General features: G+C 49.2%; 1 protein-coding gene across 2 annotated transcripts in view; it reads left to right on the top strand.

Annotated features, from left to right (window-relative positions):
• Nucleotides 1-16251, top strand: part of SLIT3 (slit guidance ligand 3) — a 619558-nt gene that overhangs the window by 568364 nt on the left and 34943 nt on the right. For both annotated transcript variants that reach the window (XM_082456399.1, XM_082456400.1), the window contains 4 exons: nucleotides 1442-1581; nucleotides 3267-3360; nucleotides 7599-7736; nucleotides 14472-14712. In XM_082456399.1, coding sequence (XP_082312525.1) covers nucleotides 1442-1581; nucleotides 3267-3360; nucleotides 7599-7736; nucleotides 14472-14712 — 613 coding nt within the window. The remainder of the gene's footprint in view (nucleotides 1-1441; nucleotides 1582-3266; nucleotides 3361-7598; nucleotides 7737-14471; nucleotides 14713-16251) is intronic.

Consider the following 16251-nt stretch of genomic DNA (forward strand, 5'->3'; position numbering starts at 1 on the left):
GGTTTAAGATCTTTGGGAAACTACCCACTGTCTGGCTCTGAAGAAATGACCTTTTTCATGAATGGCCAGGGTCCCTAAGAGAAAAAAAAAGGACTTAGAGTCATTTTGCTCCAGCTCAAGAGCTCAGACCCCAGAACCCTTCCCCCAGCCTTTTGTAGAAAATGTGACCCAGTTTTCAGGTCATAGAGGGAAGGAGGTTAATTAGGATTCTAAGACCACAAAAATCCACTTCCTATTAGTTTAGTTTTGTTGTTTAGCTAAACGCCCAAGTCAGAGCAGTCTCTGAAATGGAGAGAGGCCTGGAATTCCAGGTCTGAGGCTGGAACACATGTTCGTGGATGGGGTGTATGTCCCTGGCCCCTGACGAGGGGGGATGGGCCACAGAAAGAGTGAAATTCCCTGCAGCGCTTCTTTAATCAAACGCTCGGCTCCCACCTGCATCCTCCCAGCACCCCCTCGCCCCTTGTCAGCTGCCCAGAACTGACTTCATCAGTTCTGACTTACTTTGCATGCCTAATCCTGGGGATGTAGCCAAGGTCGGGCAGAGGACGGGGGTTGAGGTTTTTAATCCAAGAGGTCTAACACACCAGAGACAGGTTAAGAAAATGCCTCATACTGATCTATGGTGTTTTAAGCCAGGCTCACCAGAAAGTGTTGGCAGGCGAGGGGCCCTCCCACCCTTCCCTCAGCCCCCAGAAGCTGGAGGGGGCTCAGAAGTAGCAGGAATACCTGACAGGGAGAAATGGCATCCCTGAGGATAAGGTTAAGGAGGTGGGTAGTTTTGCCTAGAACTAAATCTAGCTAACATGTTCTGAACATTTTCGCTGTGCTGTGTACCCTTCTAAGCGTTTTACTTGTATAATCTCATTGAATGCCTGCAGCCACCCTGGGGGTAGATAAATAGCACCAGTCAACAGCTGAGGAAACTGAGACGCAGAATTTAACTCCCAGGAAACCTGGTTGCAGAGCCTGACCTATGTCCTGCTCCTGCTCCAGATAAAAAGGCTGCCCTTGAGCAGAGAATCACCAAAAGGGCAGGGTCCATTTTGCTCTTTCTCTCCTTGTCTACAAAAGAGACTACCCAAAGGCTGCTTAGGAGCCAGCTGGAGGAATTTAAGCTCTACCCAGGAAACCACATCCAGCTGGGGGAGCGGTGAAGGAGGCACGGCCGATGGGAATTGCCCCCTGGCGAGGTAGCCATCCAGGGCCAGGGGAGATGGAATACCGCCCGGAGACAGGGGGCTGGATGAAATGCCCTCTCAGGCTCCTAAGGGTCTTCCTGCTTAGGACCCCAAGCCCTCCTGGGTCCACCGTGCTGCCCGGGACCTCCATCCAGAGGAGAAACCTGACTGATTGTATTTCCCACCTTCCCCTCTGCCGCTCCAACCCACCCCTCTCCCTGACCCCCGGCTCCCCTCTCCGCACCCACACGTCCCCAAAGCTGCTCCTGCCCGCTGGGCTTCGAGGGGCAGCGGTGTGAGATCAACCCGGACGACTGCGAGGACAACGATTGTGAGAACAACGCCACCTGTGTGGACGGGATCAACAACTACGTGTGCGTGTGCCCACCAAACTACACAGGTGAGCCCCCTGACGCCCGAGTGCGGCTTGGCGTGTGCACGCTGTGGCTTGCCGTGCATTGGAAGGGTACCACTTTCTTAGCTTCTTCCAAAGACTCCACCGCCTGTCCCCCTCTGGACAAAGTCTTGAATCCCCAAAACCTGGTACTGTGCCATGAGGGGCTTCCCAGAGGCCCTCTCTCTTCTAGCCTGTCCACCCCTCCGCCGCCCCCCCACCCCCCTGCAAATCACTAGCTCCTCCCCACTTTGAGCAGGTCTCCAGGGCCCTTTCAGCTGTGTGTTCATTTGGTTCGCGTTCATCCCCTCCTTCGGGAACTCTGGAGCCCTGGTGGTGTTTGAAGCCGGCACAGAGGCACTTGCATTGCGGTCACGCTCCGTTCGGGTCTGAACCGACGGTGGGCACATGGGCAGGGGTGGAGGGAGCGGAGGAAACACACATTAAGGCGGTTTCCCGCCTGCGTCTGCCGTGGACCGGGGTGCAGTTCTGGTGTGTTGTACTTTGTTCCTGAGAATGGGACGTAGTGGTTTTGTCTGTGCCAGAAAACGTCAGCAAGTGCCCCCCACGGAGACCGCACCTCTCTGGGTGTCTCCAGCAGGTGAGGGGAGGCTTAGACGCACACAGTGCTCTCTGTGGTCTTGAGAGACCGGGGCAAAATGAGGACGGGGTCGGGGGGTGTCAGCGTATCCTCACCGCAACAGAGAACAGACGCCGGGGCTGTGCCTGTCATGCTTTTCCTCCCCGGCCATCCTCAGGACCGTCCTCTGCCCCGTCCCCTGGGAGCCGCGGCCCAGGCTGCCTTCTCCTGCCCACGCCTGCCCTCTGAATGAACTTTGCTGGCTGGAAGTTTGTTTCTTCTAGATCCCTCTCCACCTGGCTTGCGGGGGGTTGAATGTGAGGAAGCGCAAAGCTCAGAGGCGCATGTGCCAGGGACCTCCCCCCTGCCATCCTATCTTACCTCCCACATTCCCAAAACACACTTTCAGGTGGTGTGAGTATCTCAGGGCTTATATCCTTGGGTATTTATGGCCTGTGAGGCATTTTCTGACACTGTGAATTTCAAAGGGAATGTATCCAGAGACCAGAACTTCACATTCTTTCCCTATTTTCTTCTCTGAGAAAATCCAAGGGGCTTACTTACCTGTAACAGGTGCGCTGTGCTGCTAAGCACTGTCCCCTCCTCCAGGAAGCCTCTGGGTTTCCACCGAGTTCTCCCGTCATCGCACTGACAGCTCTGTGTTGTAATCAATTGCCTGCTTATTTGTAGATACACCCCCCACCCCGCACTAGCCATGGGGGGGAGGGGGGACAGGGCCAGGTCACGGCTGTGTCCCCAGCACAGTGCTGCCACACAGGAGGTGCTCCACAAATGGGTGTGGAAGGAAAAACAAATAAGCATAGCCCAAGGTCAGGGGTGGTTTCAGCTGCCACCGCCCCTATATAATCAAGTGAAATAGCCAAATGGTGGTGCAGTGACCGTGCCCGGGTGAGGTCCTGTAGTCTTCCCATGGTCACTGCCAGGGAAATCGAGGCTGAGGCACAGGAGAAAGGAGACGCCAAAAGAGCAAATGCAGGGCTCCTGATACCCGTGACCTCCTGGCTAGGGGCTGGATGAACCTGACTTCTAGCCAGGGCATCCCCCCCCCGGTACCCTCCCTGATGCCTGGGTTCTCTACCCACCCCACCAGGTGAGCTGTGCGACGAGGTGATCGACCACTGCGTGCCCGGGATGAACCTCTGTCAGCATGAGGCAAAGTGCGTCTCCCTGGACAGAGGATTCAGGTGAGGCTCATTCATGCCCAGCACCGGGTCCCAAGGACTCGGCTCCAGCAGTCTGGGTTTGAGGCAGAGACTCTGGGGCTTCCTCCATATTTTTTTTCCTCTCTTTCTGCCTGTTACTTGTTTGTTACCATGTGCTTTTCTGTATCTCTGACCAGTCATGGTCTAATTCTCTTGGTCTCTCTCTGTCTCTCTTTCTGAGCCTCTGTGTCTGTCCTCTCTGTTCCCCCTCCCTCTCCCTCAGGCCCCAGATTCTCACTGTGCTGAAGGCAGTGGGTAGCGCAGGAGGTTTTCAATTCCCTCCCTCCAAGGCCCTTGCCATGGACCTGGGGGAGGAAAAGTTGACACAAAACAAAGGTTAAGAAAAGAAGCAATTCCTAGGGCCCTAGATTCTGGCTCTGAGTGCTGCTGGGGTTCTGAGGAGGGGGGGAGAAGAAGCTTCTGGAGCAGAGAGGCAAGCCCCCCACCCTAGGAGGTGGGATGTGAAGTGACCACCAAAGAATGGGTGGAATTGGGATGCGCTGCGAGAAGGAGGGAGCCCCACAGGTGGGAGGAGAGTCTAAGAGTAGGTGAGGGTGAGATGGGGCCGTGAGCACCTCTTCTTGTGTTTTCCTTTTCTATCTGGATATCCCAAGCCTAGAGCTTACCACCAGGGAAAACGCAAGAGGCGTGTAGGGCCTCTGGCTTCAGAGGGGGCAAAGGAAGCTGCGGTCCTTTGGTGCGTGCACCCTCCTTCAAGTCTGCCTTACCTGCTCCTGTCCCCTCGGAGACATGCCGGGTGGGCTTTCACATAATCGAGTTCCCCGAGCTTGAGTAAGAGCGAGGGATGCCTCCCCCCCACCCTGCTTTTCCCACTCCAGGATTTGACTGCAGATCAGGGCTGTTCTTTAACTGAAGGAAGAGCAAAGGGGTAGGAAGAGATGCTTAAAACACAAACTTGAACCCAAAGCCGAGCCGGCTGGACTGACAGGAAAAGTGCTTTGGGTGTACCTAAGAAGGGGCAGTGATGGTGACCGGGCATCTGAGCTATGAAGAGTGGGTAGCATATCTGTAGATGGAAAGGAGATCAGTGGCATTCCAGGCTGAGTGGACAGCAAGCTCAGAGGACGCTGGCTTGGACGAGTGTAGCGAGCTTGCAGACTGGTCAGAAGTGGTCCAGGGTACAGGTCTGGGAATGGGGTGCTAGAGGCTTAGGACCAGAGATCACGATTCTCTACTCCTTGTCCCTGGAAACTCTCTCTACTGTAACCAAGACCCCTTGAGTTCAAGGATAATATAGAATATAGAAACCAGTCTCACTTTCAAAACCTTGAGATAATATTGATATATTTATGCACAATGTCTCTTAGAATCTTGAAGAGGTCTACAGGCCAACTCAGTAATGTTGATTTTTTTTTTTTTCTTTTTGAGATGCATTTAAATGAAAAGTCCCTTCTCCCAGTGCAACATTTTATAATGTTATCGCCCTCCCCTGCCATCACCATAACAACTCACATCCCAAGGCAGGCAACAGGGGCATTAACAAAAGAGATGTGCAGTCGGTGCAACCTCTGCCCAAGTTTGAAGATGTTTATCCTTGGGGATTTCCTTGTATGCTGTTCTAATGAGGCCTCAACTCAACAGAACAGATAGTACTCTATCAGTATCTGTGACATGAACACTGAAATAATAATATACTGAAGCCCTGAAAATAATAATGAACACTGCCCATGCACACTGAAAATAATAACAGAAACAAAGATGGCAGTGGCTAGCATGCACTGAACACTTCCTCTGTGTCAGGCACTGTGCATTATCTCACTTAACACTCAGCGATCTTAGGATGTAGAAACTGTTACCCACCTCCCACGTGGGGCTGAGGCTCCGTGAGGTGCAGCAAGCAGCCAACACACGTGCACAGAAAGGGATGCGAGTCAATCCGGGCCTGACTGATTCCCCGGCTAAATCCAGAGGCTCCTGAAGTCACTTGGTTACTCCTCCTGGTCCAGAATCAGTAGGTCGAATGCACATCAAAATTGCATAACCCTTACGCTTTAGAAAAAAGATAAAGGCAAAACATTGGAGGACAACAGGGAATGCAGGTTGTACCACCAGATACTTGTCTTTGGCCGATGAGGAAATGTTGTAGAGATCCTTGCTATTGGAGGTGAGGTCCACGAACCAGCAGTGTCAGTATCCCATGGGAGCTTGTTGGGAATGCTAGTTCCCAGGCCCCACCCAGACTCCCTGAATCAGAAGCTGCACTTTAACAAGACCCCTGAGTGTTTCGTTTAGGAAGCGCAGGTGTGGAGAGGGCTGTAGCACTGGGAGAAAAGAAGGATGTAAACACACCTTCCTCCAGACTTCCACTGCTTCATCTGCGAGGGAGCATGGCTTCCCTAATTCCTCATAAAGACCTGCTCAGTAGGCTCGAATGCCATGCTTATCAGGCTGGGTTTTCCCCTGTAAGTAGTGAGCAGCTATTATTGCCTTGGAGAAGCTCATACAGCTTGAGTTGCGCTGCAGGTACTTCTTAGAATTCAGGAGACACAAACACAGATGCCTGCTGGGGCCAGGTTTAACCCTAGCAGAGGCCTGGCCTGTGATATACTGAGCATGTACCCCCAAAAGGCATCCCCGCGCTGTTCCTTTAAAAGACTAGGAAGGAATGGGGGCTAAGATGTGAAAGTTTGCACCTTCTGGTGCAGCAATAGGTCACATATTTCAAATTTACCCATCAAATAAGTAAAGGTAAAGAGGTCAGATCTTAGCAGATTTCACAGCTTTTGGACTCAGGTCCAGTAAATCCTCAGATTCTAGAACTTGCCCCCCCTCCAGGGGGCGAGTATCTTACCTGAGTCTCTTACCTTGCCATGAATCCACAGCATGCACCATGTTCTGGCAGCCCCAGCACTGCCAGGGTCTACTTGTGATTCCAGCCCACTTCCAGCCATCCTAAAGCGGGTGGAGGGAGGAGAGGGAGGAGGGAGGACTATCCCTTTGCCCTGATGCTTCCCCAGTCAGGCTCCTGCGTCACATAAGTATTCCAAGGTCTCACTTCCCTCCCACCTGGCCACCCCTACCACACCTTCCCCTGCCCGTACCACCTTCCTCCTCTGACTTGGATAGGCTGTGGTTATTATTTACACTCCGCCCAGCAGAATTCAGCCAGTGAGCCCAGAGAGGTGTGCAGGAGCCAGGAAGCATTTGTGTTCACACATGCCTGTGTGCTGAAGCCGCTGTGAGTAAGGTGGTACCTTTGGTGTCTTCCTTGCTGGGACTTCGGCACATTGTCATCCCAGACAGAGGAGACCAGAGATGCGTGTCTCAGGCCCATGTTTAGGGAGACCCGCCGCAGCAGCCGTCTCTGGCCGGGTTGAAACCTGGGCCAGCGAGGATGTGATGGAGCTGCCGACACCATGCTCCCCAGGGAGGGGTGGGTCGGCCTGCAGGGCCTGGGTTGGGCCAGTAGCTCCCATCCTCTCCCCTGGAGACCAGGAGGCATTTATCAAGGGCAAAGGGATTCACCTTCTTATATCAGCCCGAATCTCTGGGGAAAAAATGAACAAACAATAGAATAGAATCAAAGGGAGTGCCAACAGCATCATTTCTTCATCATCCTTATCAGCACCTTCTACATATCACACTGACTGTTTACTCAGTGTGAATCTAGTGCCCTGCACAGAGTGTATCACTTAATTTTTAAAACCACTGTTAAGAGGTGAAGTTATTGATCATCAGTCACACTGAAAAGTGAAGAAACTGAAACACAGAGAGGCAGTGAGTGCCAGATACACCGAGAACAGGGTCTGACACACGTAAGTGTAAACGAAGAATCACTGACACACGTAAGTGTTACACGGTGGGGGGCCTCAGGGAAGTCAGGTCAGCTCTCCTGGAGCCCTGGTTTCCTCCTGGTATTGGAGGGGGACCGACCCTCCTTCACAGGGTGCTGGGAGGCCTTAGCAAGGCACTCTGTGAAAGGTGCTTAGCCCAGTGCCTGGCACAAAGGCAGGCTAAGCTGAATATTAGTTCTATGTAGACAGTGGTAGATCCAAGCCAAAATCTGTGTGACCGCAGCCCTGCACTGTTCAGCCGGCTCCTGACAAGATGCCCCATGTGAAGCAGGCAGACATCGGCTTGCAGTGACCAGAGGCTGTGGACAGCCCATGAGACCCACTGCAGGCCAGGCTTTGGGGAGCCCGCAAGAGCTGCAGGGACTTGGCCGGGCCATAGAACAGCTTCGCTCCACTGTGTTCCAGGTGCGAATGTCTCCCTGGCTACAGCGGGAAGCTCTGCGAGGTGAACAGTGACGACTGCACAGCCCACAGGTGCCGCCATGGGGCCCAGTGCGTGGATGCGGTCAACGGCTACACGTGCATGTGCCCCCAGGGCTTCAGGTATGGTCAAGCGGCCGGATGGCGGGGGGCAGCGGGCTGGGGGCTGGTGGGCCCAGGCAGCCAGGGTGGAGACCCAGACAGCCCTAGCCCTAGGTTTCTGTGGTGCCTTTATTCCCCCAAACCTTCTTCAGCCCTTCCAAGTGCCAGAGCAGACCTTGTTCACCCTATGCTGTAGATGGAAAAAAAGAGGTACCCAAGACAACCATGTGGATGTCGGACTTAGGGTCCAGCTCATAGTATGTCAAACTTGGGCGTGATTCCGTCTAACGAAAGATGCTACCGTTTTGGAGCCCAGCTTGGAGGGTGTAGGTAGCCACATGGCCACGCTGGCAGGAGTCTTCTTTCTGGGCTGGAGAACAAAAACAGTATGGTGCCCTAATGGCAGGAAAATGGAGGCGAATGGGAGGGCTTGGGGGTCAGTCATTGGAATCAGTGAAGCCAGGAGAGAAAGGGGAGACTGGAGGCCCTGGCCAGGTGGTCAGATGTCTGTGGGGTACGTGGAAGGGGTATGAGGGTGCCGGCTCTCGCGCCCACACTGACTGGAAGGGAAGGGCCCAGGGGGGCCTGGAGGGGAGGCAGGGGCCACTTAAGGGGGGTCAGACTGGGGGACAGTCCTGTATACATGTCAGTACTCATGGAGGTACAGATCTGACTGTGCAGCTGAGCCCTGGTCATAGACTCTGAGAACGTGAGCCTGGAAGGAACCATGAGTTCTCAAGGCAGTTGGTTCCAAAGCCTGATTGAGACCATCTGCATGCGAGGCTTGTGAAAATATAAGTTCCAGAGCCCCACCCCAGAGCTACGAAATTAGAATTTGGGGTGGGGAGAAGGAGCTGGAAACCCACACTTAAAAAAATTTTTTTTTAATTGTGGTTGTGGTAAAATGCACATAACACAAAATTTACCATCTTAAGCATTTTTAAATGTACAGTAAGTACATTCATATTGCCGTGCAAACATCACCACCATCCATCTCCAGAACTCATTTTGTTTTTTTTTTTTTGGCTGTGTTGGGTCTTCGTTGCTGCACGCGGGCTTTCTCTAGTTGCTGCGAGTGCGGGCTACTCTTTTTTTTTTCTTTTTTTACCATCTTTATTGGAGTATAATTGCTTTACAATGGTGTGTTAGTTTCTGCTGTATGACAAAGTGAATCAGCTATACGTATACATATGTCCCCATATTCCCTCCCTCTTGCATCTCCCTCCCACCCTCCCTATCCCACCCCTCTAGGTGGTCACAAAGCACCGAGCTGACCTCCCTGTGCTATGCAGCAGCTTCCCACTAGCTATTTTACATTTGGTAGTGTATATATGTCCATGCCACTCTCTCACTTTGTCCCAGCTTACCCTTCCCCACCCACGTCCTCAAGTCCATTTTCTATGTCTGCATCTTTATTCCTGTCCTGCCCCTCGGTTCATCAGTACCTTTTCTTTTTTTTAGATTCCATATATATGTGTTAGCATACGGTATTGTTTTTCTCTTTCTGACTTTACTTCACTCTGTACAGACTCTAAGTCCATCCACCTCACTACAAATAACTCAATTTCATTTCTTCTTATGGCTGAGTAATATTCCATTGTATATATGTGCCACATCTTCTTTATCCATTCATCTGTCAATGGACACTTGGGTTGCTTCCATGTACTGGCTATTGTAAGTAGTGCTGCAGTGAACATTATGGTACATGACTTGTTTTGAATTATGGTTTTCTCAGGGAATATGCCCAGTAGTGGGATTGCTGGGTCATATGGTAGTTCTATTTTTAGTTTTTTAAGGAACCTCCTCCATACTGTTCTCCATAGTGACTGTATCAATTTACATTCCCACCAACAATGCAAGAGGGTTCCCTTTTCTCCACACCCTCTCCAGCATTTATCATTTGTAGATTTTTTGATGATGGCCATTCTGACCGGTGTGAGGTGATACCTCATTGTAGTTTTGATTTGCATTTCTCTAATGATTAGTGATGTTGAGCATCCTTTCATGTGGTTGTTGCCAATCTGTATATCTTCTTTGGAGAAATGTCTATGTAGGTCTTCTGCCCATTTTTGGATTGCGCTGTTTGTTTTTTTGATATTGAGCTGCATGAGATGCTTGTATATTTTGGAGATTAATCCTTTGTCAGTTTCTTCGTTTGCAAATATTTTCTCCCATTCTGAGGGTTGTCTCTTCATCTGGTTTATGGTTTCCTTTGCTGTGCAAAAGTTTTAAGTTTCATTAGGTCCCATGTGTTTATTTTTGTTTTTATTTCCATTTCTCTAGGACGTGGGTCAAAAAGGATCTTGCTATGATTCATGTCATAGAGTGTTCTGCCTATGTTTTCCTCTAAGAGTTTATATTACAGTATCTGGCCTTACATTTAGGTCTTTAATCCATTTTGAGTTTATTTTTTTATACGGTGTTAGGGAGTGTTCTAATTTCATTCTTTTACATGTAGCTGTCCAGTTTTCCCAACACTACTTATTGATGAGGCTGTCTTTTCTCCATTGTATATTCTTGCCTCCTTTATCAAAGACAAGGTGACCATATGTGCGTGAGTTTATCTCTGGGCTTTCTATCCTGTTCCATTGATCTATATTTCTATTTTTGTGCCAGTACCATATTACCTTGATTACCGTAGCTTTGTAGTATAGTCTGAAGTCCGGGAGCCTGAGTCCTCCAGCTCCGTTTTGCTTTCTCAAGATTGCTTTGGCTATTTGGGGTCTTTTGTGTTTTCATACAAATTGTAAAATTTTTTGTTCTAGTTTTGTGAAAAATGCCGTTGGTAGTTTCATAGGGATTGCATTGAATCTGTAGATTGCTTTGGGTAGTAGAGTCATTTTCACAATGTTGATTCTTCCAATCCAAGAACATGGTATATCTCTCCATCTGTTTGTATCGTCTTTAATTTCTTTCATCAGCGTCTTATAGTTTTTTGCATACAGGTCTTTTGTCTCCTTAGGTAGGTTTATTCCTAGGTATTTTATTCTTTATGTTGCAGTGGTAAATGGGAGTGTTTCCTTAATTTCTCTTTCTGATTTTTCATCATTAGTGTATAGGGATGCAAGAGATTTCTGTGCATTAATTTTGTATCCTGCTACTTTACCAAATTCATTGATTAGCTCTAGTAGTTTTCTGGTAGCATCTTTAGGATTCTCTATGTTTAGTATCATGTCATCTGCAAACAGTGACAGTGTTACTTCTTCTTTTCTGATTTGGATTCCTTTTATTTCTTTTTTTTCTCTGATTGCTGTGGCTAAAACTTCCAAAACTATGTTGAATGATAGCAGTGAGAGTGGGCAACCTTGTCTTGTTCCTGATCTTACTGGAAATGGTTTCAGTTTTTCACCACTGAGGAAAGTGTTGGCTGTGGGTTTGTCATATATGGCCTTTATTATGTTGAGGAAAGTTCCCTCTATGCCTACTTTCTGGAGCGTTTTTATCATAAATGGGTGTTGAATTTTGTTGAAAGCTTTCTCTGCCTCTATTGAGATGATAATATGGTTTTTCTCCTTCAGTTTGTTAATATGGTGTATCACGTTGATTGATTTGTGTATATTGAAGAATCCTTGCATTCCAGGGATAAACCCCACTTGATCATGGTGTATGATCCTTTTAATGTGTTGTTGGATTGTTTGCTAGTATTTTGTTGAGGATTTTTGCATCTATGTTCATGAGTGATATTGGTCTATAATTTTCTTTTTTTGTTGTATCTTTGTCTGGTTTTGGTATCAGGGTGATGGTGGCCTTGTAGAATGAGTTTGGGAGTGTTCCTCCCTCTGCTATATTTTGGAAGAGTTTGAGAAGGAAGGTGTTAGCTCTTCTCTAAATGTTTGATAGAATTCTCCTGTGAAGCCATCTGGTCCTGGGCTTTTGTTTGCTGGCAGATTTTTAATCACAGTTTCAATTTCAGTGCTTGTGATTGGTCTGTTTATATTTTCTATTTCTTCCTGGTTCAGTCTTGGAAGGTTATGCTTTTCTAAGAATTTGTCCATTTCTTCCAGGTTGTCCACTTTATTGGCATATAGTTGCTTGTAGTAATCTCTCATGATCCTGTGTATTTCTGCAGTGTCAGTTGTTACTTCTTTTTCATTTCTAATTCTGTTAATTTGAGTCTTGTCCCTTTTTTTCTTGATGAGTCTGGCTAATGGTTTATCAATTTTGTTTATCTTCTCAAAGAACCAGCTTTTAGTTTTATTGATCTTTGCTATTGTTTCCTTCATTTCTTTTTCATTTATTTCTTTTTTTAAAATAAATTTACTTATTTTATTTATTTATTTTTGCTTGTGTTGGGTCGTTGTGGTGCTCAGGCTTCTCACTGCGGTGGCTTCTCTTGTTGCAGAGCATGGGCTTTAGGCACGCGGGCTTCAGTAGTTGCGGCACACAGGCTCAGTAGTTGTGGCTCATGGGCTCTAGAGCGCAGGCTCAGTAGCTGTGGCGCACAGGCTTAGTTGCTCTTCGGCATGTGGGATCTTCCTGGACCAGGGATCAAACCTGTGTCTCCTGCATTGGCAGGCAGATTCTCAACCTCTGCACCACCAGGGAAGCCCTTTTTCATTTATTCCTGATCTGATCTTTATGATTTCTTTCCTTCTGCTGACTTTGGGGGTTTTTTGTTCTTCTCTAATTGCTTTAGGTTTAAGTTTAGGTTGTTTATTTGAGATTTTTCTTGTTTCTTGAGGTAGGCTTGTATTGCTGTAAACTTCCCTCTTAGAACTGCTTTTGCTGCATCCCATAGGTTTTGGGTCATCGTGTTTTCATTGTCATTTGTTTCCAGGTATTTTTTGATTTCCTCTTTGATTTCTTCAGTGATCTCTTGGTTATTTAGTAGCATATTGTTTAGCCTCCATGTGTTTGTTTTTTTTTTACAGTTTTTTTCCTGTAATTGATATCTAGTCTCATAGCGTAGCGGTTGGAAAAGATACTTGATACAATTTCAATTTTCTTAAATTTACCAAGGCTTGTTTTGTGACCCAAGATATGATCTATCCTGGAGAATGTTCCACGAGCACTTGAGAAGAAAGTGTATTCTGTTTTTTTTGGATGGAATGTCCTATAAATATCAATTAAGTCCATCTTGTCTAATGTGTCATTTAAAGCTTGTGTTTCCTCATTTATTTTCATTTTGGATGATCTGTCCATTGGTGAACGTGGGGTGTTAAAGTCCCCTACTTGTGTTACTGTCGATTTCCCCTTTTATGGCTGTTAGCATTTGCCTTACATATTGAAGTGCTCCTATGTTGGGTGCGTATTTACAATTGTTATATCTTCTTCTCGAATTGATCCCTTGATCATTATGTAGTGTCCTTCTCTGTCTCTTGTAACAGTCTTTGTTTTAAAGTCTATTTTGTCTGATATGAGAATTGCTACTCCAGCTTTCTTGTGATTTCCATTTGCATGGAATATCTTTTTCCATCCCCTCACTTTCAGTCTGTATGTGTCTCTAGATCTGAAGTGGGTCTCTTGTAGACAGCATATATATGGGTCTTGTTTTTGTATCCATTCAGCCAGTCTGTGTCTTTTGGTGGGAGCATTTAATCCATTTACATTTAAGGTAATTATCGATATGTATGTTCCTATTCCCATTTTCTTAATTGTTTTGGGTTTGTTATTGTAGGTCTTTTCCTTCTCTTGTGTTTCCTGCCTAGAGAAGTTCCTTTAGCATTTGTTGTAAAGCTGGTTTGGTGGTGCTGAATTCTCTTAATGGGGGCTACTCTTTGTTGTGGTGCATGGGCTTCTCATTGTGGTGGCTTCTCTTGTTGCAGAGCATGGGCTCTACGCATGCAGGTGTAGTAGTTGCAGCACGTGGGCTGAGTAGTTGTAGCACGTGGGCTCTAGGGCACACGGGCTTCAGTAGTTGCAGCACATGGGCTCAGTAGTTGTGGCTTGTGGGCTCTAGAGCGCAGGCTCAGTAGTTGTGGTGCACGGGCTTAGTTGCTGCGTGGCATGTGGGATCTTCCTGGACCAGGTGTTGAACCCATGTCCCCTGCATTGGCAGGCAGATTCTTATCCACTGCGCCACCAGGGAACTCCTCCAGAACTCTTTTCATCTAGCAAACTGAAACTCTGTACCCAATTAAACAACATTTTCCCATTCCCCCTCCCCTGGCCCCAGCAGCCACCATTCTTTTTTAATTTATTGGCTGCACCACGTGGCATGTGGGATCTTAGTTCCCTGGCCAGGGATTGAACCCACGCCCCCTGCATTGGAAGCATGGAGTCTTAACCCCTGGACCACCAGCGAAGTCCCCCAACAGCCACCATTCTACTTTCTGTTTCCATGAGTTTAACCACTCTGGGTACTTCATATGAGTGGAATCAGACAGCATTTGTCTTTTTCTATCTGCTTCTTTGGCTTCGTATAATCTCCTCAAGGTCCGTCCATACTGTAGCATGTGTCAGAATGGCCTTTTCAAGGCTGAGTGTTATTCCCTTGTGTGTATGTACCCCGTTTTGCTTATCCAGTGATCCATGGCTGGATGAGAACCTGCACTTTCAACAAATTCATCGCAGGCAATTCTGATGACACTGAAATTGAGGACCTGTGCTCTAGTCTGACCCCATTATTTTAAAAATGGGAAATCTGGGGCTTAGAGAAGGATCAGGCCTTGCCCTAGTCACTAGCAGGGCTGGAACTAGTCTCAGTTCCCTCTCATGCCACGGTCTCTGCTAGCGGCTCTTTGGCCTAAATAACTTGATGTCTCCTCTCACCGTTCCCCATCTTCCGTCCCCCCATCCTCCTCTCCTCCCTCCCAGCGGGCTCTACTGCGAGCACCCCCCGCCCATGGTCCTGCTACAGACAAGCCCCTGCGACCAGTACGAGTGCCAGAACGGGGCCCAGTGCATCGTGGTGCAGCAGGAGCCCACCTGCCGCTGCCCCCCGGGCTTCGCCGGCCCAAGGTGCGAGAAGCTCATCACCGTCAACTTCGTGGGCAAGGACTCCTACGTGGAACTGGCCTCCGCCAAGGTCCGGCCCCAGGCCAACATCTCCCTGCAGGTGCGCCCCACCCACCCAGCCCTTGGAAGGACCCTAACATGCCCCCAAGCTCTGTTCCAAGAACAGCTGGGATGCCCCAGATCTCAGCAGTCCTGCCCGCTTCCCTACACATCATAAGGGACAACACTCAGCTTGGGGGGACGGGGACCAGCTCTGTCCAGAGGGTTCTATAGACAGCTCCTGACCAGCTCTCACTGCACAGAGCAGCCCCCACTCCAGCCTCATTCATTCTTTTCTCTAGGAAATATTCATTCAACTGTTACATGCCAGACACTGTGCACTGGGGATTCAGTGGTGGACAAGACAGGCGAAGCCCCTTGCCCAGGGCAGGATGACAAGAAAAGGGACAATGACAACCCTGGGTGTTGTGGGAGCACATGGGCGGGGCAGTGATCCCAGCCTGCTGGGAAGAATCAGGGAAGGCTCCCCAGAGGCAATGAGAACTAAGCTGAGATCTGAAGGATGAGTAGGAGTTTGCCTGGAGAAGGGTGGAAGGGTGAGGGGCTGATGGTGCAGGATGAAGGGGGGTGGTGCATTCGAGCCTCAGAGATCAGCATGTGCAAAGACCCAGAGGCACAAGGGAGCAGGGCATTTTTCAGGGAACAGGAAACCATTCAGTATGAACCAAATTCTTTTCCAACTAACTTCTGTCAAGTTCCTTACCTATGGACCTGACTAGTTCTTCCAGACTACATTTCTGGGTGACCTCAATGCTGTTGGGGGGCAGAGACAGAAGGGAAGGGGTATGATAGAGAGCAGGCCCCTGCCTGTAGGCTCAGTGGGCAGGGGGGACCCCAGAGACACAGCTAGAGGGTGCAGGCCAGTTAGTGGCTCCACCATATAGCATTCACTAAGGCCCTTTCTTCCTCTGGTTATGGCCACACTAGCCCAGGTTTAAGCTTATGGAGAAAATATTCATTCAACAAAGATCCACTGGGCATCCACCCCTGCCAGGTACCATTTGAGGCACTGGGGCTGCAGAGATGTATGAAAGTTCACACGGCCTCACCTCGTGGAGCCTACAGTCCAGTGGGCAGGCCTCTGAGATGGGGGTTGACCCCAGGCGCACACAAGAAAGAAGCTCTGGTTGCCATCACTGCCCTTGCCCCTGGTCCTCTCATTGCCCTCCTGCCTTCCTCCCTCAGTCCCAGCCACCCAGGGATGCAAGTGTTACATCCCAATAACCAGAGCAGCACCCAGTGCCCTGGACAGCCCAGTGTCCTATCAGACCCCCTGCTCACCGTCAGCTTCGTGGGCAAGGGCTCCTACGTGGACCTGGCCTCTGCCAAGGTCTGGCCCCAGGCCAACATCAGCTGCTCCTGGGCTGGGCAGTGGGGGCCAAGAGGCTGGTCAGAGAGCCCCACCCCTGGTGCCCTGTGCCTGGCAAACAGACGCCCTCTGGGCAGCAGCTTTGAAACCAGTGCTTCTCAGCCTGGCAACACTTTAGAATCTCCTGGGGCACTTTGTATCTTTGCCTGGCTCTGGCCTCTAGAGATCTGTATGCAAGTGGTTTGAGGTGAAGCCCCAGACACAGTGTTT

Source organism: Balaenoptera physalus (genome assembly GCF_965194825.1).
Source record: "Balaenoptera physalus genome assembly, chromosome: 3".
Taxonomy (NCBI): domain Eukaryota; kingdom Metazoa; phylum Chordata; class Mammalia; order Artiodactyla; family Balaenopteridae; genus Balaenoptera; species Balaenoptera physalus.